Genomic DNA, 25,770 nt, shown 5'->3' with positions numbered 1-25,770 from the left:
TTTCACAAAACTATTTATTTTCTTAAATATGAAAATGAGCAAATCTTTCACTTGTAGCGACAAAGTCATAACCTGTCGCTAACTTAGACTACTTTATTTACACTTCAGATCATCGCAACTATCTATGGTAAACAATCATGGCTAAGAAAAATCATCAAAAGCTATCATTCTCGTGAGATCCTTCATTTCTCCGACTTCAAGACAAAAATAACTCCACAAAGTCTAAAGAAGGACAATAATATATAAAAACTGCAGCAACATAAAAATCATTATATTAACTGATAAAGGAAGTGACGGTACATGTATCATAAGAGAGCGATTACTAATTCATTACAGAACAAGCGAGCATATCACAGACACATACACAAGAACGCAGGGAAACGATGTAAAGAAAATGTAAAATGATGACATCATGGCTGAAGATAAAGAAAAAACGGATCAGGAAATATGAATCCGAAATTTCTTCGTTTGGATTTTTTTTCCCGAGAAAATTAAAGTAATAACTCGAATATTATTACTAATACATAGTGGAGATAATGTACTGTGTTTCAAAAACAATCATCCGACTTCAAATAATCGTAACGATGCAGATTTATCCGTTACGAACCAACAATGAACTGTCCGAAAGAAGGAAGTTTCATGCGGTTATCGGTAGGTTGCAGTAGCGCGCTTCCTTTACCGGTCACTTCAGTGTTTGTCAGAATGGTGGCTGCACAGCAGAAATAATTTTGCGTTTCACCTTCGTGAAGTGTGAGTCCGTAACAACGGTTTTGTGTTAATTTTGTCTACAATATCCTCATATTAAGGTTGGTTTAAAGGGACAAGTTTTGCCCATAGATGGTACTACAGTTTTCTTATCTCTCCCATGCAGTTTTTTACCATTCACAAAAAAATCACGATTTCTCTTACAAATTTCAACCTACAGACTTCAAACTTTTAGAAAAGGAACTTCATAATCTAACGAAGGCAATAATCCGTGCCGATTTCTTATTTAGAATTTTCTTCATTGTTGAAATGACTTGATTGTTGAAATGGATATCCAAACATTTAACAATGGAACTGTTTCAACAATGAAGAAAATTCTAATAAAAATCGGCACGGATTGTTCCCTTTAATAGGTTATGAAGTTCCTTCTCTAAATATTTAAGGTCTCTAGGTGGAAATTTGTAAGATAAATTGTAAATTTTCGTGAAAGGTAAAAAATACATAGGAGAGATACGAACACTGTGGTGCCATCTATCGGCAAAACTTTTCCCTTTACACTAACCTTAAAGATTCTACAACTCAAAACATTAGGCGATGTTTCAAGATACGAGTAGTTTGTGTAGAGGGAAATCCAGTGGTCAGAGCACCAGTGGATTCAGAAATGATCACAGAAGTTTTGGACAAAATTGACTACAGTATGGATATATGCTTCGCATCCCAAGAGAGCCATATTGAACATCTATGGTTTGATACGTAAAACATTAATTTTGTAATATAAAATCAACCTGAAGTGTCTATATTCTATACTATGTATACTGTTTATATTTTAAATCGAATTATACTATTTGAAACACCTGTATATTGCAGAGGAAATTCTCTCTCTCTTTATCAAAAATGATTCGTATAACGGTTCTTTGGGAACTGAGAAAGGTTCCTAAAACAAAGCAGGAAATCAACATAAAAAAAAAATAAATAAATTTTAAAGTTCAGCATACTAATAATTTTGGGTAAATGGAATATTTTCCATTGTACACGCTTTGTTTTCAACAGACTTAAATCTGATTTAAACTACTCGCTGAGCAAAACAATACGTTTATCGTTAAAAAAAAAAAATGTAAGTTTCGCCCCAACTATCCACTTGGCTTCATCAGATAGTGTCTGATGAAGCCAAAGTGGATAATTGGCAAACCTGTTAGTTTTTTTTTTTTTTTACGATAAACTTATTGTTTTGCTCAGCGAGTAATTTAATTCAGGGTATATGACGTATGACTCTCTGAAGCATAACGTAACCATGCTGTGTAATATTATTCGAGTTATTCTGCCAAAAAACTTCTTTCCTTACTATTCTTGTTTGGCTTCGGAACGAAACTAATTCACATCTCTTCACTAACTTTTTTTTTTTCCTTTTAGAATTTTCATCTTTCAATGGTATGATCAGTGGCGAAATTTTATTTACTATTTTAAAGTAAATGAAATACCTTGGCAAATTTTCACATTTCCAGGAATAAAATTAACAACCCCCCCCAAAAAAAAAAAAAAATCGTAGATACGCCATTGGGTATGATATATCGTTTTCCTGCACTCTCTGTATATTTAAAATTTTACAAAAACTTTCCCCAGCAATACCGAACAAAGACAACTCTGGTTTTATGATTGGATTTAACTTTCTTATTTTTTAAATGAATTTCTTAAAATTTACCACGGTTCCTAATCAACTCGTATTTGCTACTTAATCCTACATTATAACATAGGTGGGGTCCGTTGCCACTCCACAATTGTTGTTCTCTTGCGACATTAATACGTAACCATCATTCCCCCAGTATGTAGACCACGAATTCTTGACCAACCAATAAGCTCTTCCATTTATAGCTCCATACCCCACTGCAAGGACAGCATGATCCAATTGATCTGGTTTATTTCCTACAACAATAAAACAAGGAAATATTAGTGAGACAGGTTGCAAAATGATCTCCAGGAAGAAAGAGGTCATGTGACAAACAAAATCGATCAGCATCACTTCCAAGGTAAACAAAGAAAAGGAAAGGAAAGATAAGAAAAATAAAACCGAATCAGTAATAGTAAGTAACAACAGAGAATGCTGTAAGTAAAAAAGTGAGTTTCGTTTCACAATGTGAATGCTATAAGTAAAGAAGCGAGTTTCGTTTTACAATGTAAATACTATAAGTCCACCTAACACTTTTTTTTTTTAAGATCAATAGAACAAAATTTACGAAATAGACCTCAGAACCAACTTTACGATACAAAATTAAGCACGCAAATACAGTACAATAAATATATTAGGTAACACAAAACGGCAAATAGTTACATATTATAATTCTAGTTCCACTTACCACACTCTGCCTCATAGTACACCCCATTGGAATAGAATGCAAACGATTTGTGAGATGCGTCAATAGCTACTGATATAGGGCCATGCTTGGCAATAGCTAGCTTCAGTGCGTCTGTATCTCCAGACGTAACGTTTACGAAACTTGTGATGTTTGCAGTCATTGGGACTTTATCAACATGACAATATCCGTCCTGAAAATAAATCATAATAAAACACTTTAACATTTATTTATTTATGACTTCTTTTACATGGCGAAGTTAAGACTCTGCGTCTTTCTTCGAGCACTTAACCACGTGTATACATTGTTAAAAGAAAATACATAGAAAATATTAATTACAAAAGAAAAGTATTTCATCTACATAAAAAAGAATATGCTACTTAAGTAAAAAAAAAAATAGTTCAATATTTTAAAACAAAAAAATAAGATCTATATATATAAAAGAGAACGTACAAAATCCTTTGTCCGCTCATCACGCTAATACGGCTGAACCAATTTCTTTCATTTTTGGGGGGTTATTAGGATTTGGACCCTAGATGGTTTTTATCATATCACTTTAATTTTTAATTACCAGTGTCTTGAGATAATTGACCATTCAAGTGTCCATAACGTACAAATCCTTTGTTATTAGTTCATCATAGGTAAAAATAAACGTATTTATATGCAACCCGCACGACCGTGTCACTCGGCGGGTTAACATAAATGACAGGCGATATACAGCGGAAAATAGCTTGAATCTTCTGTTTAAAATTTTTTAATTGATTTGCTTATTTTTACAGACACTTTTACAATATGCCAGCACCGGGATGACCGCAGCGAAGCGGGGCGGGTTAACATAAATGACAGGCGATATAATGTTAAGATTTACTGCAATCTTCTATGGTTTTTATCATATCACTTGAAAGCGAAAAAGTAAAAATTATCTAAGTAACAAAGTTTATTGCGTTCCGGGGTGACCGCAGCGAAGCGGGGTGAACGCTGCTAGTAATATATAAAAGAGGAAACAAAAAGAAAGACGTTTATGTATGAATGCAATCTGAAATAAAAATAACATGGAGAAACAAATTAAATATTGTATATGGCGTTACTGGAAATCATATATAAACTGTACGTATAGAATACATATGTATGTATAGAATATGTATAGCGTATGTAGCTATATGTATAGAATACATATATAAGCTGTACAAATTAACATGGGTTACTAATTGGTTGTGTGTTCATATATGGGTAATTAATAATCTGGTAAGACGAAGATGCCTCACATGCTACTGGTATCCTTATCTTTACTTAAGAGAAGGGAATTTATATATCTTTTAAATATGGCAATTGTTGAAATGTGGTGTATTAATTGAAGTAAATTGTTCCAGAGGCATGTAGTACTTACTGTGAAGGATTTTGAGTATGAATTAGAATTGTGACTGGGTAGAGAGAACAAGAAATTATCTTGTGAACTTGTGCTTCTGTTATAAAAGTCCGATAAATATAAAAATCTACGTGCTAGGTGTGATGGTTCTGATCTAGTAAGTATTTTGTACAATAGGATAAATTTCTTCTTTCTACTAATGTCAGCCATAACAGTCTTCTATAAAATGGTGTAAGATGTTCACTGCAAGTTAAATTGAAAATAAATCTAATGCAAGCATTGTGTACTCTTTGCAAGCACTTTGATTGATTTTCAGGTAGATCAGACTAGTCAAGATGTGGAAACACTAGTGCCTTGACAAATTTGATCTTCAGAGATATTGGTAAGAAATTTCTAAGCCGATTTAATGTATGCAAGGCACCAAATGCTCTTTTACAAACACCATTTATTTGACCTGACCAGGAGAGATTTAGATTTAATACGACTCCCAAATTTTTGACAGTTGTAGAGAATGGAATAACAGTATTGGACAATTTTATATTTGGCAGCTGGTAGATATTATTAGAAGAGAGAATTCTTGGGGAGCCAATTAGAATGCACTGCGATTTTGTTGCATTTAATTTCAACCCGATTCAATACTTTCTAACAATAATAATAATTTTGGTTTTTCATTCTCGACTTTGTTTTTATTTTCCGTTTTCTTTAGCCTAAAGGGCATATCTGTGGGACGTTAAACTAAAAATATATACTTGTTTTTATTTAAATTAAATACACTTGGGTTCTACCGATAACAAGCACATCTTCACATAACAATGGATTTGCTTCCAATGTAAGTTGTGCTAAGCAATATTTTTACTATATTATTATTATTATTATTGTTGTTATTAATTATCCCCAGAATTACTAAGCCTGTATCTGCTATATGTATTACCAAGTGGAGTAAACATTGTCCGCACTGTTTTTAAGTGATTATACTATATACATTGAATTTGAGGTTGACATCTTGTACTAAACTAATAACTGAAACCTTTGAGGTAGTTCTACTTTACTTATATCATAAACGCCTAAATATATATCATATTTATTACATTATTAAAGCATGGGCATGTATTTAAATTGCGGTGTTGTCTTGGCGGTGTAATTACATATTTCCGTTTACTTTTAGAATAAAATTTATTACTGAATTCAATCTCAATCTCATATTCCTCATTAGCATCTTCTTCGTTTTCCTGATATGAAAAGCTTCCGTCATCTTCCGCAATATCACTCACACCATCAATGTTGCTTTCCAAGAGAACACTCTGCACTCTAAGTCATAGTGGCATAGCCAGTAAGGCCTGGGTTCAATCCCTAGTAGGGGCGGGATTTTTCTCCTGTTCCATCCTTCTTCCAATACGGCTCTGGGATTCATTTAGTCCCTGTAAAATAGGTACAGCGGGGTATACTTATGGCGGTTTTTATTTTGGCTTTAGTGGTTAGGAAAAATACCGTTTTATTAGCCAACAAAAGGACACAAATACACCTTGCACTATTGTATGCTTTGCAGGTTCCCCCAGCTCCACCCTGTCCGAGTCCACCATGCAATAGTTAAAAATAGCCATGAAGCACTGTGGTTAAGAATGCATTGGAAGCAAATTTACTTTTTGAGTTACATTCCATAACCATATTTGGAAAAGTGAAAGGATTTTCTGCGTCGCAAAAGCGCACACATACATATACACTTTTGTCTGTTTGCGAAGAAAAATTTCTCAGAGCTGCCTTTATACGAGATTCACTTAAAAAGTTAAAATTTTCTTAACTAATATTGAACGAGTTATACCTTAGTGTTATATACTTAGTGGGCTAAAGTGGTCGACGAGTGGTACTGATTTAAACCCCTCCTGTAGGTTTCGAAAATTAAATGTGAAGCCTTACCGTCAGTCTTCATGTCCTGTCCAAAATCGGGAAGGCGAGGGGCGACGCAACTAAAATCAGAGCCATCATTGCCCTTCAAGTAAGCGAACGAACATTAAACACTTGAGCAGTGAGGCGAAAGGGGGGGGGGGGCGGTGGTATTCAGCGATGAGAATCACTTCTGCTTCGGACACAGTGATGCATGTCCGTGTCCGTAAATTATAGTTCAACGCTAAGATCCAGCGTGTGTTCTCACTTGTCATACAGGACCCATACCTCGCATTCTGGTATTTAGGCAATAAGCTATCTCGACGTCATTAAGGGGAATATGATAGGGTATTGTGCATTCGTAACATTGCCATTCCTGTCGCCTGGCCTTATTTGGACGATGCAAGATCTTAATGTGCATCTCCATACCAACCTAACCCAGCACATTCTTTTCGATATACCCCTTCTGCCCTGGTGTGCTAGGTCTCTCTCCCTAAACCCTGTCGAGCGCCAGTGGGATATGTTGGGTATGCTCTGGTAATGACTATCGGTAAGCTACGCCAAGGTCTACAGTGAACATCGGATACCATATTCCAGATATGAAGCATCTCTACAACAATCTGTCTGGACAGCTGGTTGTATTACTACTCTGGATAGCTATACACACCACTAACGTGAATACCGTATGTTTTCTGAACACCTTGTATAACATATATGCGATATCTTACGGATACTACTTGATGGGATTACTACTATCTATCATTGGCTTCTTTGTATGTGCCAACTTGGGCTAGGTCTGTGTATTCCTATTGAATAAGAATATATAAAAGACGGTTCAAACCGAAATCCGATTCATGCCTGGCTGATAGTTCGAACAGGAAATGAAGACCACCTCAATCATTTTCTAAAGAAACACCTTAAAATTATATTACAATTTACTAACCTGCGACATGTTTCTTTGATCATAAATACTAAACTGAGCTAAATATCTGGGACAGAATGCACAGCTGTCTTTCAGCAGTAGTAAGTATGCTTCTAGCATCTTATTTAAAAGAAAATAAAAAAGTAGAAAATAATAATAATCGTGAGTGGAACTAATGAAATAAAAAAATATTCTAACTATGAGATATCAATATGTCACTGTACATCAGTTGTAATAAAAAGTGAAGATCATTCAACAAAGGAGCAGAATTTATGGTAATCAAAGAAACATGTTACAGGTTAGTAGTCAGAGTTAGAATATAATATTAAAAAAAGTATTTCTTACGTTCTATAAGCAACTCTTTATGACCTTGGAAAAGGAAGTTTTAAAGATATCGTGTCGGGCGCCGATTTCTCTGTAACTTTAGGGCTGGGGGCTTTAGATATGTGTTTGGTTGCAGACAAGGGCCTAAGAAGGCATATATGAGGATTTTAAGACAAATTGAATTCAAATTGTGCCAAATATTGTATATTCATATTATATATATATATATATATATATATATATATATATATATATATATATATATATATATAAAGAAATAAAAAATACATATTCATAAAAATACATGGGGAGTCCACATGAGCGTTGGGGGCCCGCCCATCCTTCACAGGATCGGCGCCCTTGCGTGTTAAGATCCTTAAAACCCTCCCTCGAAGTTCTGAAAGAGTTCCCTACACAACAAAATTTGAAATATTCTTGCATTCCCTGCCCAAACTGTCTGCCAGGTATAAATCCGACTTTTATTGTATAAAATAGTGCTGAAGATAATCAACATTAAAAGAAGAAAAAAGCAATAGAGGATGGTCTTCTCTACCTGTCCAAGATAAGGCCCATAATCCGCTTCCGTAGGAAGACCGCCATGCTTCATCATCCACTGATATGATCTGAAATCTTCACCTCCATCACAGCCGTTGTTACCGAAACCCCAACTGCAATCAATCAACGCCTGCGTTCACGAAAGAAATTAAAAAAAAAAACAAAATAAATATTTCAATAGCAAAAGATAAATAATGGAATTGTCAAGTAGTGAGTTACACTGGTTGTAGTACATACGATTATCAGGAGTTCTCTGTAGATTCAACGTTTGTTCTTAATTTTCGACATTAAATTACGGTGCGACTCAATTAGGAAGCACAAACCAGCATCTCACAGCGAACTTAACTAGGCTACTTTCCTTTTTCTTAAATACTTCAAAACGAAACGAAAGTTTCTAAAAATGGAATATTTATTGTTTACTGTGAATCAAGACTGTCTATGTAGCTCTCATTGTAAGGCTAATATTTTTACATTTTGTTAAATAATTCTCACATTTGTTGCTAATAAGTTCTTGCCCAATTACTCTTTACTTTACTGTTCATAATACCAAAACTCACAAATCCATTCTACACGTAAATCATGTACAGTACGAAGTCTACAGGAAAGTATGAAAAATAAAAACATACAGGGTGGATCATTCATCTTGTAAATTTTAAAATAAAGGGTAAAAAATGCTTAAAGTTTGTACCACGGAAAAATCGGCTGGGGGACATTGTTTGGCATATTCTGTGATACCAAAAGTTTAACAGTGTTTCGAACCCAACACAAAGTTTTTTTTTTTTTTTTTTTTTTTTTTTTTTTTTTTTTTTTTTTTTTTCAAATGATACTACGTCAGGTTATTACACATTTCAAATCTACATGCTAAACGAAAACATAAAATACCACACTTGTCATACTAACTTGTCATGCAGTGTTGGAAACTAAGGACGCTAGACTATCACAAACATTGTAAAACAAACATATTTTGAAGAGTTCTAACAATAGTACTAAAGCAAGTAAGATGGACGGGATAATGCATATCCAAAATATCTTAATGAAAATGAAATGAAATGGTTGAGTTTTACGTCCCACGGTTATCCCGGTTAGGCTCAAGGAGACGGTGATAATGAGTAATGAATGAAATGGTGGAATGAAGAAAGTGGGAGGAAACGGGAGAACCCCGAGGAAACCCACGCACACGGTGTTTGTCAACCACAAAGTTCAGTTGGCGGGGGCTGGGATCGAACCCGGGACCCCAAGCACCAGAGGTGAACGCTCTACCACTGAGCCACTGCGGCCCGAAAGTATATTAATGTCGAATACTATGGTTATCACATAATGTATTTCGAACAAGTAAAACCAAAGTTACAAGGAACTAACTTTTTTTTTTCAAACGACTTCAAAAAAGTATTCAGATAATTACACATCGAATTACGTATATAGTTTCCAATGCACAAAGATCATAATGCCATTTCATATCTTAACCATTCGGATCATATGAACAAAAAACGGTAAAATTTAATATATTGCTTAAAATGGCGAATTTGTGCTTTTTAAAACAATTCCTGATTTACATTTCTTCTTTAACATTACAATAGAAATTTTGATAGGTGTAATAACAGTAAGTTCTCGGAACTACATAAATTTAAGTAATGTTGCGAATTTTTACCATTATCTCCAGAATGGTTTGAAATATCAAATTACTGTAAACGCGATTTGTAATCTTCACATCCCTTAAAATCAATCCATGTAATTGAATGAGGTACTTTTCTAAGCAGTTTCTCGAAACACAGGCGTTTGAAAAGTCATAATTTCAATTCTTTGTAACTTTATTCGTACTCATTCGAAATTCGTCGTATCATGATCACTGTGTTGGATGTGATTTATTTTGGAAGTACTTTGCATGTGTAGTGTCCTGACTGTCTCATTTGCGCTTAACATGTTTAAAATGAAAATGAAATAAAATCGTTCAGTTTAACGTCCCACGATTATTCCTTTTAGGCTAAGGGAAACGATGATTAAGGCAAGTGAATGATGATGGAAGAATTGGTGGAATGATAATGTTGGAGGAAACGGAAGTACCCCTGAGAAAACCCATGAACACGATGTTGTCCACCACAAACTTACTTGACTGGGGATTTAACCACGAACCCCACACATCAGAGGTAAGCGCTGTAACCACTGAGCCACCGTGCCCCTTTGACATGTAGATTCAGCATATGTTGTAAGCTGACGTAGTGCCATTTGGAAAAAAAAAAAATACAATTTTATGTTGGGTTAGCAACACTTTTAACCTTGTGGTATCACAAAGTATGGCAAACAATGTCCCCATTACACATATTTCCGAGGTACGAACTTTCGGCGTTTTTTGTTCCTTAGGTTAAAAGTTACAAGGGCGTATCACGATAAACGATCCACCCTGTATGTATTGATGAAATGATTGTAATAGTCTTGCCATTGCCAAAGAAAGCAACACTTATCACCCGTTATATGATTCAAATCCCACGTTAAGTTGTATGTTCATATCTCATATAGCCTCGCGCTCCTGAAACGCATGCTAAACTTTAATTCAACCAATCTCAACTATTAGTGTATTTGCACACGATACCGGCAAAACCGGCGCCGGAACCGCTAATACTGGCGCCGGAGCCGTCGTGCTTTGCACACGAGGCCAGCAATGTTAGTGGAAGCCTCGGCAAAGCCGTTGCTGGCGATGCTTTGCATATGTGGTCGGCAATGCCAGTGCTGAAAGGTAGTTTAGCACGTGGAAGAGAGAACGTGAGTCCAGCTATCAACAAAACTTAACCCCCTTGCACTGTTGTACTTATTGTCCCCCCTCCCTCTCTTGCGACGTAAGAACAGGAAAAGTAGTGCGCGAAAGCTTTCCGTTTACCCATAGTTGGCTGTGCGTCATGTAGAAGGTGCTTTTTCGTTTCTTTATTGGCCTAAACGCGTACTTTTCTATACTTTAATGTCACTCTTCTTCCTACTTTTCCCCTCCTATTTGATAAAGAATTTAGCGAAAGGTTTTACTTTTTTTTTTTTAAGTGTTTTGTGATAATATAGTCACTATTCTTGTTAAGTAATTCATTTTACTATAAATAGTATTTATATTATTCACTTTTTAAAGAGGAAACATACTATATACAAATACAATAGTACCGTACAAAATAATAAACTAACCTGCTGAGAGAATCTTTTCAAGATATTATATTTCAAGAAATAAGCGCCTTCAATAGCTCCAACTGTGCCGAAGCTCCAGCATGATCCACACACTGACTGATCTGTAAAGATATATAATATGACTAATTTTAGATTTATTATATTATTATATTTCACTTCTCATATTTAAGGCCACACTTATTTTTTCTTTTGCATATACTCTCAAAGGGGCTTTAGAATGTAAAGAAACATATTGAAACGAATGGAATAACATTTCTAGCTTTACGTACCTCGATTATGTCCTGTAGGCTACACGAGATGAATAATGAAAGTAAATACTAATGAAAGAAACGGTAGAATGAGAATGTGGGAAGAAATAGGACGACCTTGAGAAAACCCACGGACACGTTCTCCGCCATAAACTCATATGGTGTCCAGATCGAACCAGGAACGTCTTGAACCAGAGGTGAGCACGCTGCCACTGAGCTATCATCATGCTACCAGAAGAATATTGAAGTTTTACAACATAATTTACCAGCACTCCTAAAATTCTATCTAGTAAAATGTTATATACGAGAAGTGAAAAACTACAGGGACTTTTGCAATTTCTCGCACTGGAGTTTGGTAACACTGCTAGTATTCAGCGCTGAATTGTGTCGTCAGCAACACTTCTATGCAACGTGTCTCTCTTATTCCCGCGTTAGTCGCTGGAGTGTAGCAGACTGTTAAACATGGCAGCTCCATTGTCTATCTGCACCAAGGAGAAAATGCGGGCAGTGATTCGCTTGTTGTTTGTGGAAGATCTTAAACCTGCGGAAATTATTCGTCGAATGCAAGCGCAATATGGTGACAGCTGTTTATCGCGAAGCAAGATCTACGAATGGATAGAGCATTTCAAACAGGTGAGAACTTCTTTATGTGATGAGGAAAGATAGGGCAGACGTTGACGTCAACGATTAAGGACAATTTGAAAGTCGTTGAAAATATGGTGATGAAAAACAGACGAATCACAGTAGACGAAATCGTCAATACTTTACATATCAGTCATGGTTCAGCATATTCCATTTTACATGGCAGTTTAAATTTTCGGAGTGTGTGCAAGGTGGATCCCGAAAGAATTGTCAGCACAGCATAAGGCACAAAGCTTGGACATCTCTCGCAAACATTTGGCCTGTTATCGTCGCGACGGAGATGGATTTTCGCAGCAAATCGTTACTGTAAATGAAACTTGGGTACATCATCAAGAACCGGAAAGTAATGCTGCGAGCATGGTTTGGAAACACTCATCATCACCAGAAGTTAACACATTTAAACGTTAACCATCAGCTCGTAAGATTATGCTAACACTATTCTGGGACATGGAAGGTGTGGTAGCCGTTCATTTCACCCCAACAGGCGAAACTGTAAACAGTGAGAATATTGTGATGTGTTGCGAACTAAATTGAAACCTGCAGTCAGATCTAAACGTCGTGGAAAACTGCAAGGTATCATTCTGAAGCAAGATAACGCTCGGCCACATTCTGCCAAACGGAACAACAAAGGAGTTGAGACTAATTGCTGAAACATCCGCCATACAGTCCAGACCTAGCTCCAAGCGAGTTTCAAATGTTTGGATCATTGAAGGAAGCGCTTAACGAAAGATCTGCAACCGATGCATATGTCACTGATTTGTCGTCGTGGTACGACAGATTTGACATCCTGTTCATGTGACCTCACACCAGGCGACTTTTTCATGTGGAGTATTATCTAAGACGAAGTGTTTTCCGGCCAACTGCATGATTTGAATCACTTGAAATAGCTAATCGACCAATCATTCGAGAGATTAGATGCCAATCCTCGGTTGTGTCATGATATTTGATAATCATTGATAAAGAGATGTACCTTGTGCATTGAACATGGTGGGAGACAGATAGAACAGCATTTGTAAGTACAATAAAGATTGTTGAGTCAACTAGCTTTATTTTATTTCTTCACATACTGGGGAAAGCGACTTTGTGCCCACCCTGTATACAATACTAACATATGTAGGAATTTGTAATTTAAGTTATACGGTTAAAAGATAATATAAATAGTGTAGAAACTTGTGTACATATTTTTCGTATTTTCGAAACAGCTTGATATATCAAATTTATGTACAAAGGGAACTAAGATTCTTGTGTCTACGGAAAGCTTCCTCTATAATAAGATGTGATAATTACGTAGGCCTTTTTTTAAATACAAAGAAGTTTCCTTTTGTTACAAATTTTCAATCTTATAACTATTAACTACTAAAAGAGTTAAACTGACGCATCATTATAGCAATTAAACTAAAAAACGTGTCTTATATTTTGATCCTAATGATTCCATAATTCGTTAATTTGGTATTCAGAATATTTAACGTTATTATACCTCTAATTGTTTCTCTACTCTTCTTATTTGCGCTCTTATTGTTGAAGTACTGCGGAAGTTTACGACGCTATATGAGCCTTAGTTAGTTTGTAACACTCACTGAAGGGTATGGTCTTGTAGTTTTTCGTTTCCCACGTAGATTTAATATACGTAATAAATTGCGTGGAACTATAAAGGTAACCACCAAAGTTCTGTCGTTTTTTCACCCACCACCTTCGAACATCAATATGTCACCTAAGACGTACTTGGACGATTAACAATACTCCCCATCAACATCGATGACCTTCTGCCAACGTTCTGGAAGGCCATGGATTCCACCGCGGTAAAACTTGGTGGGCCGTTAAGCGAAAAAGTATCAAGTTCATTTTGCACCTCTACTAGGGATTTACACTGGCGTCCTCTAAGTTGATTGTCCAAGGAATGAAACAGGTGGTAATCGGATAGTGCAATGTCTGAGGAGTATGGCGGATGCAATAATGTTTCCTATCCAAGGCATAGAATGGTGTCCCGGGTCATCCTAGCCATGTGGGGCTTAGCGTTGTCCTGTAACAGGAGGACCTTTGCGATTCAGAAGTGCTGGCTTCAGAGTTTTGAGTTTTTCTTGAATACGGCTCAATTGCTGACAATACACAGCTGCATTGATGCTCTGATCAGCTGGTAGCAGTTCCTGATGCATGATGCCGCAAGCAGTCCACCAAACAAAACAGAACTTTCTTCTGGTGCAGTGCTGGTTTCGGCTGTTTTGGAACCGGTTCACTGGATGGTGCCGTGGAGTTTCGTACAGAACCCTCTTCTCATCACATGTTAACACCCTGTCCAGAAATGGCTCCTTCCTCAGACGAGACAGCAAAGAAACATAGGTGTCTGCTTGCGTTGCCTTCTGGCTCGGAGTTAAATCATGTGGGACCCATCGACCCAACTACTAGTGCTTCCCAAGTTGATGGAAGTACTGCCGAATGCTTTCTCCAATTACACTGAATTGTAGTCGCAGTTCCTCACATGGCGAGCCACTGTTCGCTTCAATTGCTGCCTGAAGATCTTCATTTTGTACATGTGTTGGTCTTCTGGCACGTGATGCGTCTTCGAATGTTTCGTTACCGTCCTTAAACTTGTTAAACCACCGCTGCACTGTCCGCGTGGTCACGACACCCTCATCAAAGGCCTGGCATATCTTTCGCCCCGCTGCAGCGGCGTTTGACCCCAGTTTAACTCCTGCATACACGCCCTTATGACGCTGTGTGGAGGTCCCATGTTCACTCTGTCCTTACGCAAGTTCACGGTGTAACTGAACTGCCACAAGCAGGTAGTATGTTGGATATACTCACACTAACAACGGACCTTCGCGTTATCTCCATTCACATTGAACTCACGGTATGAGGGCCAATGGAACACAGACCTCCACAGAAAGCGACAGAACTTTCTTAGTTACCTTTACATTTGAACAAAAAAGTAATTTACATTCACTTGGAAACGATGATCAAACAACGATATTGCAAGATATGTGATATGATTTCATCCCCTCTGTAATTAGTTGCATGCATATTGTACTACCCTACACGTGGTCTATATTTGTAAACAATAACACGTGTTTCTTATTTGTAAACAAAAACCACGTGCTCTCTTACTACAACTACTACGAAACAGACAACAGGAATCATCATCAGCAGGTTATGTGACAGGAGAGGAAAACCAGCGCCACCACTGCCCATAAGAGGGTACAAAATAGTTTCAGATGATCAAATCTCCCCTCTTAGCTTGCCTGGAGCACTGAGAATTCCTAAACCATTTTCACTTACCTTGCCTCGAGCTTTGTGAAATCCTTCCATGTTGCAACCTATATGATTGTCAATGACATCATGCTCTATAAATTATACAGGTTATCTCAAAAGTCCCCTGACATACGGCAACTTTGTTATTATCAGAGTTACAACAAAATGTAAGAGGGGAAACCGTCTCCAAATATGATATTTTCAATCTAAAGTAAAGGATTTTTTTTTTTTAATCGGACGAGCCGTTTGGCTGTACACTGCTTATGTGCCCAATGTTAAATGAAAATGCAACGTTGCCATTTACCTGGACCCATAACATAAGTGAATGAAGTTACTGTCTTTTACGGTAACATGTCGATAGCCAGTCTACATTTCAAACATGTCCCCATTCACCATATCTTACAAAATCTATCTACCTCCCTGTAAATAACAACGTTTTCATTTAACATTAAGCGCATAAACAGTGTACAACCCAAACGCCTCGTCCGATTTAAAAGAAAAAAAAATCCTTCACTTTAGATTGAAAACATTATATTTGGGGACGGTTTCCCCTCTTACATTTTGTTGTAACTCTGATAATAACAGAGTTACCATATGTCAGGTGACTTTTGAGAGACTCTGTATACAGAATCTCCAGAAAATCACGCCGATTCTTAGACATCAGAAAATCAGGCCCATTCTTAGACATACTTTTTCTTCCAATATGAAAACGCTCATTATGTCAGAGACTTTAACGAACTTCATGATGCTTTTGTTTTCAATTCTTCTCTGTGTGTTATATCGTCGCCTTCGTTCACATCAACTAATGAAAATTCGTCCAAAACTTTACATTTCGACGCCAGTTCCCTTAGATACTATTCATAATAATACAATTACCATGTGCGACTACCATCGACTGCCTTGAGCAAAGGAATAACTGTTTTACGCTTTTTCTCTTATAACCATCTCTTAATCATACCAGTGCTAGTGTTCACCAGTGCTGTGTTTAGTGTTTAATGCAATCGTATTTTTTTAGTGCATCTTTATTGCGTTTCAGGATTTACTACTCATCACCAGTGCAATTCTACGAAAAAAAAAAAAAATACATAACCCTAGGAGGAAACTGAATCCCGTGTGCTAAATTGCTGTACTACTATCTTATCAAGGCAATCTTACAGTATTCACTACAGTATTCTATTGATCTCTTAAGTAATAAGGAGTGAAAATAATAAATTTGGACACCTGCATACAACAAATTTCTTAAAGAGAATACTGAGGTAAGAATTACTGATTTTTTTCTTCTTTGTTTGTTTGTTTGTTTGTTTCTAAATTTACCTTTGACAGGAGTTACTGCCCCATATATTCTCCAATCCAAAGTGTGAGGAATATTTGTGACTTCAGATGTATCATGAGGGAAAGGAAGACCTCCATTGTATCCTTCAGTGTATTTTCGTCCTCGAAGCGCTTTCAGCTCCTCATCTGTTCGATCTGCCAGGTGGTTCATAGCAAGCTGAAAGCTTAAACCAGCTCGATTCTTGGAATGAATAAACCTACAATAAAACGATTATTATTATTATTATTATTATTATTATTATTATTATCCGCAATGGGATAGACAGCAAGTCACCTACCTATCGAAAGGACGTATTTATACCTCGCTCTAAACTCGTTCAGTCCCACTTAGGGACCCCAACTAGTTTCTATCAAATGAGAGTTGCATCAAACTTTGTGTGTGCGTGTTGCGAATGGCGTATATATACACAAAACTTCGTACCCAACGACTCAAAATAAACCCCTTCCCAGTGTATCAGCAATAATGAATTCGTGTAAAATCAGCGTCAGATCTCCGGGTAGAGATGGGTCTGTCTCAAATGCATTCTATTGACCAAGGAACTACATGTACGGACTTAAATACTAAATTGTCTACGTCATAATTAATTGTCAACATCATTTCTGCCTTATAGCATACTGTACAATATGATCCAGGTTCATTATATATTTTTTGCTTAATTTCGTATCTACTATTATCTCTTTCAGTTTGTTGGTATATTACCTTTTGGTATATTTGTCGCTCCGCAAACATTAAACTAAATAAAGTATCATAGTAGGTTACCTGCTTTTAATAAACAAATTATAACTATAAAAGTTATTATTAGTTGAAGGCTCTATGCAAAGCTATTGAGTTACCTCATGTTCTGCCGGAATATATTCTTCCTCTTCGAATGCTCCTTGTGGTCATCATAGGACTTTCCATGGGTACGCTTAAATTGATCAAAGGCATCGTCCACGTGGCCTTCATAATTATGGATGAACTCCATCATTGGGTTGAATGTATAAATATGCTTGTCTCCAGGGCCGGGGAAACTAGTACACGTCATGTCTGAAAGAAAGACAAAAAAAATATACCTTTTCACTTTTCCAAAAAAGAAAAGATAGCTCTGATTAAGCTGAACAAAATGATATGGGTGACTATAAAACCTCATGCGTACTTTTCGAGAAAAACAAATTTTTCTTACTCTAAAACTTAATGATGTGCGATAACCATGCCATCTATTGAGATGAAACTGAAACTAATATACTCTCATCAAGCTTTTCATAATGACATTACACGGTATGGTTAATGAGGTGCCGAAAATGACTATTTAATCTTAATTTCTGTGTAACTATTATCAAAAGATTACAATTATATATATATATATATATATATATATATATATATATATATATATATATATATATATATATATATATATATATATATATATATATATATATATATCACGTGTTCTAAAAATGGCGCCCATGGACTAGAGAACACTATTCAACAAGTCAAAATAAAGCGAAAAACAGGCTGGCTCTACCATAAGTGTAAGACGTGCATCTGCACAGCGCGTTAAAAAAATGAAAATGAAATGAAATCTAAGTTTTACGTCCTACGGTTATGCCGGTTAGGCTAAAGGAGACGGTGATAATGAGAAATGAGTGAAATGGTGGAATGAAGAAAGTGGGAGAGCCCCGAGAAAACCCACGAGCACGGTGTTTGTCCACCACAAAGTCCACACGGCGCGAGCTGGGATCGAACCAGGGACTCCAAGCACCGGAGGTGAACGCTCTACCACTGAGCTACCGCGCCCCTACAGCGCGTTAAAATCTATCATAACTATATTATTTAAAATCTTGCTGGAAATACACTTCATGATGATGGTACTTAAATTTACTAAGCTGTCCTTCTATTTGAATACTACATTCATAAATCATGTTTAGCTCGCATTAGTTTAAGATCACATGGAGAGTACTAAAGCAAATGGATAAACAAATCCCAGCATGAATTGCTTAATTGTTGACAAATACAAGAAGCCGATTGTCAAACAGTAGCGAACACCTGTTCCATTTAGTTAGTTATCACAGTTTTGATATGAAAACTAGTCTTGTCTTTGTCACAAACAAGTTCCTAATTATTGAAGGTGGAAACAAGTTTTTTTTTTAAAGAAACAAGAAAAAATTAACAGATGTAGAAGGAAAATCAAGAAATAAAGATAAAAGAGCAAGTTGCACTGGAATTGCAAACTGATATATTGAGATTGAAGCTCGATACTGAATTCTATAGAAAGGATTAGCATCTTTCCTCTGTAAATGTGCTGCTTTATCTTTCTCTAACATAATAGATTATTATTTTTCAAAAAATAGACACGACGAGATTGCATTAGGAATGTTTAGGCCTTTCTGAGTGCGAGTGCTTTTTCCCTCCCCTTCGTTGTACATAATCGGGTAGCATACTTAAAATCGTGGCTTTTAAGATTTGTTCTTTCTGGAGAAGAGAGTGCGGCAAATGATGCCATTGTACAGGGCAGCAAATTGCCTAAGGCCGGCCCTGGCGAAAAATATATATTTATATACCTTTTGGGTCCTCGTCTGGAGATACGAATTCCACTATGTGGCAACGTCGCAAATAAAGAACCACAGAGTAGATGTACTAATTTATCAAATAGTTGCATCGATTGTTTCCAGATGGTAGCTAAAGTCGATGTCGATTGATACTAGCATCACTTATTAGTGTGGCAATCGATTTAACTGCTTTTTGTATTTGTACAGTGATACAAATGGTTCCAAGTTAATCTGTGGCGTTGCCACATTGTGAGATTTTGATTTCCCTTAGCGACTGAAGGAGGCTCCGGAGGGTAAACCATCATATAACATTTTCGCTTTATTTTGGCCTGTAGAATAGCCGTTTTCGAGAAAATCAGGAAAAATAGTTTTTCAAAAAGTATGTCTGTAAATCAAAAATATCAGTTGCCAATAAAAACTGATACTTTTTATTCTGGTGTAACAGATCACTTATACATCTGTTGAGTATATAAGAAACCTACAGTTAAGTACCAGATGATTTCTATTACTGTTTCTCTTCTCCCAACGGTAACGCACATAATACTAATAAGGTTATCATCACTGTAAATATACTATCATTACTGATAAGCCTCCTTCTTGTAGCCTTTCGTTAACTACGTGTCTAACAAGTGCGGTCCTAGGTTCGATCCTCATTCGACGTACTAAACCTCAAATAATTCGAATTGTAGTTTGAATCCCACATTAAGCAGTGGATTCCGTCTCATCTGTTCCGCAAATATAGCTTATGTCTTGTGTGTGGGGTTTCTGGTTCGATCTCCAACCAAGCAAGTTTGTGGTGGACAACATTTTCTCCGTGGATCTTTTCAGGAGACTCCCGTTTCCTCCCACATTTTCATTACACCAATACTTTTACTATCATTTAGTTGTCTTAATCAGCCGTCTCCTTTAGCCTAACGGGACGTTAAACTCAAAGATTTCATTTCATATTCCCAAACATGGTCTCGATGCTGAAAAAAGACTTTTTTGTAACAGCTTTTCCCGTTTTTCATATCTGAAAATTGGCAGAAAGAAAACAGAATATTTCGAAAAAATGAAATGAAATGAAATCTTTAAGTTTTACGTTCCACGGTTATGCCGGTTAGGCTAAAGGAGATGGTGAAGATGAGAAATGAATGAAATGGTGGAATGAAGAAAGTGGGAGGAAACGGGAGAACCCCGAGAAAACCACTGAGCACGGTGTTTGTCCACTACAAAGTCCACATGGCGCGAGCTGGGATCGAACCAGGGACCGCAAGCACCGGAGGTGAACGCTCTACCAGTGAGCCACCGTGCCCCCTTCAGAAAATTTCAACTTCAGTGGAGAAGGAAATGAGGAAATAAAGCTACTAGAAGAACGACTGAATGAAGTGAAAAAGTTTTGAATATTTAAGCTCATCTGTTGCCACGAATGGTGATTCGGATGTGAAAGAAAGTGTGTGGCGTTGTGCGTGTGACCACAGAATCACAGGAAAGAATAACGGAATGGTTTACAAAACAGTGCTTAAGCCAGCAATAATACACAGACTAGAAACATGGCCAAGAAAGGATTCCATGTTACGGAAATGAGAATGCTTCGCTGAATGTGTGGGATAACAAGAAGAGACAAAGTGACGAATGAGAGAGTAAGAGGAATAATCAACGTTATAGAGGTATCTTAAGAAAATCCAACAAAGAAAACTTATAACGAGATAATACAAATCTATATTTCTATATTATTATTAAATATTAAATAATATTAGCAGCAGCAACTTTTATATGGCTATTAACAGCTTACACTTCTTTTATTCTGAAAGATGACTACACATCACAAAATATTTGTCGAACAAATATATCTTCGTGCCATCAACTATATATCTTCATAACAACCATTTCATCTTGACAACCACATCAACAACTAATCAACAAACCTTTTCTTTTTCAATATACATATTTCTGCTTAATTATTGCGCCTCTGATCATATTCATGAAATTACATCAAGAAAATATACAAATATACAAACGTACCGTTGTAAACTAAAGTGATATGGGCATCTAATGAGAAAAACAAACGACTATATGGTCAGAAGAGTAATGGAAATGGAAGAAAAGAGAGGTAGAGGAAGACCAAGAAGGAAAAAATGAAATCTTTCAGTTTAGCATCCAACAATTATGCCTGTTACGCTACGGGAGAAGGGTGATTACGGCAAATGAATTATAATGGAAGAATTGGTGGAATGAGAAGTGGAAGGAAACGGGAGAACCCCAAGATAACCTACAGACATAGAGACCAAGAAGGAAATTAATGGATATGGTTAAGAATGCCTTCAAGCAGGAAGGTCTAACACCGAAATAATTACGGAACAGAGCTTTCTTGAAAAGATTATCAGAAAAGTCAACCTCACGTAAGTAGGAATAGACAGAAAGAAGAAGAAAAGTGTTCTTCGGAATACGGACGGGATTTTTTGCTCTTAAAACAGACATGTTCGCACAAACGCTAATGTTCGAAAAATCATTGTTCTTGCACCCAGTAACTAGTCAGGAAATCTTAAATACTACACTGAAAATGACAAATAAGAGTTCTTCAGGATACGATGAAGTTCCTGATAAAATTCTAAAGCAATGCTGTTATGAAATTGCTGATATCTTATGCTTCATAGTAAATAACTCATTTAGTAGTGGCGTTTTTCCTGAGGCATTGAAGCTAGCAGTTGTTAAGCCCTTATATAAAAGTGGCAAAAAAGATCTTACATCGAACTATAGACCAATATCATGTCTGTCTACCTTCTCTAAACTTTTTGAAAAACTTACGTATATAAGACTAGTTAGCTTTCTAAATGATTTTAACTTAATATCTCCTGCTCAAAATGGCTTTAGATCAAATAAGTCTACTGAAACTGCTCTTTACTCCTTTCTCTATTCTGCTTTAAATTCAATAAACGCTAAGAAATATACAACCGGCATATTTCTTGATTTTAGCAAAGCTTTCGATACAATTGATCATCAAATTTTACTTAAAAAAATGCAAGATTATGGTATTAGGGGAAATGCTTATGAGTGATTTAAATCGTATATATCCAACAGAAGGCAAACTGTTGAAATTAACTGTCAAACTCGAGACACTCAGGGAGTAACCAAATGTTACTCAGATACCAAAGAGTTAAAATTTGGAGTTCCTCAAGGTTCCATCTTAGGCCCTATTCTATTTTTAATATATATAAATGATTTGCCACAATGTTTAGACTCTGCTAAAATAGTTCTGTATGCTGACGATACAAATATATTAGTAACTGGAGAAACTTACGTTGAGTTATGTAATGCAGTAGATTCCACCATGTCTGCCGTCAGTGACTGGATGGATAGAAATAAACTAATACTAAACACAACAAAGTCTTCGTGCATGTGCTTTCACGTAGCAAAAAACGAGATAAGAAAACGCCCTTGTGTAACAATTAACGGCAAAACGTTGAATTACGTCTCGGATATCAAATTTCTTGGTCTTTGGGTGTCAGATACATTAGATTGGAAAATTCACATTCAAAAATTATCTAGTAAATTGGCTCAAACTTTTACGAAATAGTGTCAGTCAACATGTTCTGCTCACAACTTATTTTGGACTTTTTCATTCTAAATTGAAATATGGTATTATATTCTGGGGATCTACTGCACTGCTAAATTCCATATTCGTTTTACAAAAGAGAGCTTTAAGGTTTATGACCGGAAGTAAACCTCGAACTTCTTGTAACCCTCTATTTAAATTTCTTGAAATCTTACCTCTTCCATGTTTATATATATATATGAACTTCTAAAATTTGTAAGAAAAGATATACAGATAGATACAAGCAGCTTCCGGTTGAACTCAGATATTCATATGCATAATACAAGACAAGCGTCTGACCTTCATGTAGAGTCCTCACGTTTAAAAGTACATAAGAATAGTACATTTCCTATGGCAGTGAATATTTATAACAAGCTTCCTTCCACTTTAAAAAACAAAACATCTGGTTTCAATAAAGAAGTCAAGTCCTACCTACTCGAGCACTGTTTCTATTCTGTAGAAGAATATCTCGCCTGTAGTAAATAATGTTTGAAGTATATATATTTTGTATATCTATAATGTAAGGTTTTATTAACTGTTATGTTGTTTTATATCGATGTATGTAAATTAGAATAATGAAAAATTGTAACTGTTTTGTTTTACATAAATTCACACTATTTTAATATTGCATATAGATTTAAATCTATACATATGTGCACATTCAGTGTTCTTATGACGTGTCCAACTCATACGTTCACGTTGTGAACAATTTGTATGAAAAAGGATGAAAATAAATACAATACAATACAATGTATGGTCACCCTAAAATAACAGCTGTACTTATCTTGAATGTTCCTCATGAGCGAAATACCTTCACCAAAATATCTTTCTTTTCATTTTAACCTCTGCTATATATATGACCGACTGAACATACAGTTAAAATAGATAGACCAAAGAAAATATATTTACTCTTGTCTTGAAGATCGAAGACAGTAGGGCTTGGCGAATGTTCATCATATAAATCGTACTCTAAATAATAATGGTCATAATGGGAACCCAGCAATGTGTTATACCCTCTCATCTCATAACGGACTGGTATCACTTCCTCTACGAAAGGATCGATTGCAGACTTCTGAGGAAAGAGGAAAAAAAAATGGTAAAACAAATACTTTGTCAACGTGATTCACACATCAAGAAAAATATTAACAATGATAACAAACTGAAGACCTTAGTGCAAAAGTCTTCATTTCTTTGATCGAATGTGGTACGAGGCAAGTCCACAAAATAAGTGTACTAGGGCCCTCGCGAGCAGAGGGAATTTGTTATTGCTATGTTCGTCACACTGCCGTGTAGTTTAGCTCCTACCTTTTCCAGCGAGCCCTATCATGCGTCAGTACAACCAAAACTGTGACCACAGTAACGTCTCCCGTGAAAGATGTCGATAAAATCTATCGCCAAGTGCGAGATTTGTAGCGGTATCCGTTATCTCGTTGTGAAGGGAAAAATCTTCGTCTGAAGTTTTTAACGAGATCAAATCAGTTTATGGCGAAGAAATTATGAATCGCACGAGTGTGTTTAAGTGGTATCATGAATTTATAAACGGTCGTATTGATGTGCACGATGAGCAAAAGAGAGGAAGACCGTCGATTTTGACTGATTCACTTGTTGGAAATATAGAGGAAGCTGTTCGTGGCGATCGCACATTGACTTTGGATGAACTTTCGGTGATGTTCCCACAAATCTCCAGTCTCTGCTGCATGAAACAATCGCAGAAACACTCAAGTTTCATAAACTGTGTGCAAAATTGGTCCCGAAGCAGTTGACAAGAGCAGCACAGATTGAATCGAATTGCAATCTCCAGAGAGTTCTTGGAGCATTATAAACTTGGGTAGATGATGATTTTCTGCACTCTATTGTGACAGAGGGTGAAACTTGGATTTCCCGCCTTCAGACTATCATATTGTTGAGGATCCGGCCTTGGGTTCGACTCCAGTTGGACCCACACCGAAGGAAAACTCTATTGTTTTTTTTTAATTACTTCAATGTAGTATCAAGGCTCTTAGAGCATTTTTGTATAATTTTCTTTTTTCTGTCATTAAACTCGGCACCTTTTCCCTTTTAATTTCCTCTTATGCCTCATTTTGCCTTTCATTGACAAACATGAAGAAATGCTGAATTCTGTCTGAAGGCAATTGCTTCCGTGATCAGCAATGAGAAAGGCAACATTTTACGTAAGTATGTATCTTCCGTGTTTTCTTCAAGAGTACGAGGTTTTCTGTTTTCTGCCTGAACATCGAGTTTTTCCCGGGTTCGATTTTGATTAGTGAGGATCTTGAGGATATCACCTCGGATGGGGAGAACCTGCATCGTAGACGTCGAATGTGACGTCAGTTTGATGTGTAAGACGTGAGAGGCGTCTAGGTGGACGTCTTTGACTATATTTGGAATATCAATATATTCACCTCCCTGAAGATAGACATGGGTGGGTAAAAATTTTTAACTGACGTGGAAGTGGAGATGAAGAATTAGGCAAAAGAGATGGCGACAGACTTCTTTGACCAAGGCATAAAAAGAATTGATCCCTCATCTCAGTAAGTGTATCGAGAGGGATGGCGAGTAAATAGAAAAATAGTTCATATGTACTGATGTAAGCATGTAAAAGTTTTGTTTTAAATATTTTTTTTGAAACCTACAAAAATCTAGTACACTTATTTTCTTGACGTGGCTCGTATATTACTATAGGAATAAGTCAGCGTTGAAAAGGGAGGTTAAACTCAACACAAACCAATCTAAAAAAAAAAATACTCAAGTGTTGAAAGGGGAGGCTAAACTCAAATCAAACCAATTTAAAAATATTCACAAGGGAACATCTTATATTGATAGTAGCATTGCCCAATCAAACAATGTGCAATCGATAGAAGAGTGAACAAAAGTGAGAAATTCAGAATTTTAAGGGCCGACACCCAGAAACACAGGAGATACAGAGGAAAGAA

General features: G+C 36.4%; 1 protein-coding gene across 1 annotated transcript in view; it reads right to left on the bottom strand.

Moving 5' to 3' along the window:
* Positions 1-25,770, bottom strand: part of CtsK1 (C1 family peptidase 26-29-p) — a 60,358-nt gene continuing 34,588 nt past the window's right edge. The window contains exons 5-11 of the mRNA XM_081738330.1: positions 23,747-23,909; positions 17,566-17,758; positions 16,714-16,928; positions 11,264-11,364; positions 8,100-8,231; positions 3,057-3,246; positions 1-2,625 (exon numbers count right to left, since the gene is read on the bottom strand). Coding sequence (XP_081594456.1) covers positions 2,441-2,625; positions 3,057-3,246; positions 8,100-8,231; positions 11,264-11,364; positions 16,714-16,928; positions 17,566-17,758; positions 23,747-23,909 — 1,179 coding nt within the window. The 3' untranslated portion in view covers positions 1-2,440. The remainder of the gene's footprint in view (positions 2,626-3,056; positions 3,247-8,099; positions 8,232-11,263; positions 11,365-16,713; positions 16,929-17,565; positions 17,759-23,746; positions 23,910-25,770) is intronic.

This window comes from Thermobia domestica, chromosome 2, assembly GCF_964235325.1.
Source record: "Thermobia domestica chromosome 2, izTheDome1.hap1.1, whole genome shotgun sequence".
In the NCBI taxonomy this organism is placed as follows: domain Eukaryota; kingdom Metazoa; phylum Arthropoda; class Insecta; order Zygentoma; family Lepismatidae; genus Thermobia; species Thermobia domestica.
Note: the sequence above shows the minus strand (reverse complement) of the source record. Positions and strands in the feature narration are given on the sequence as shown.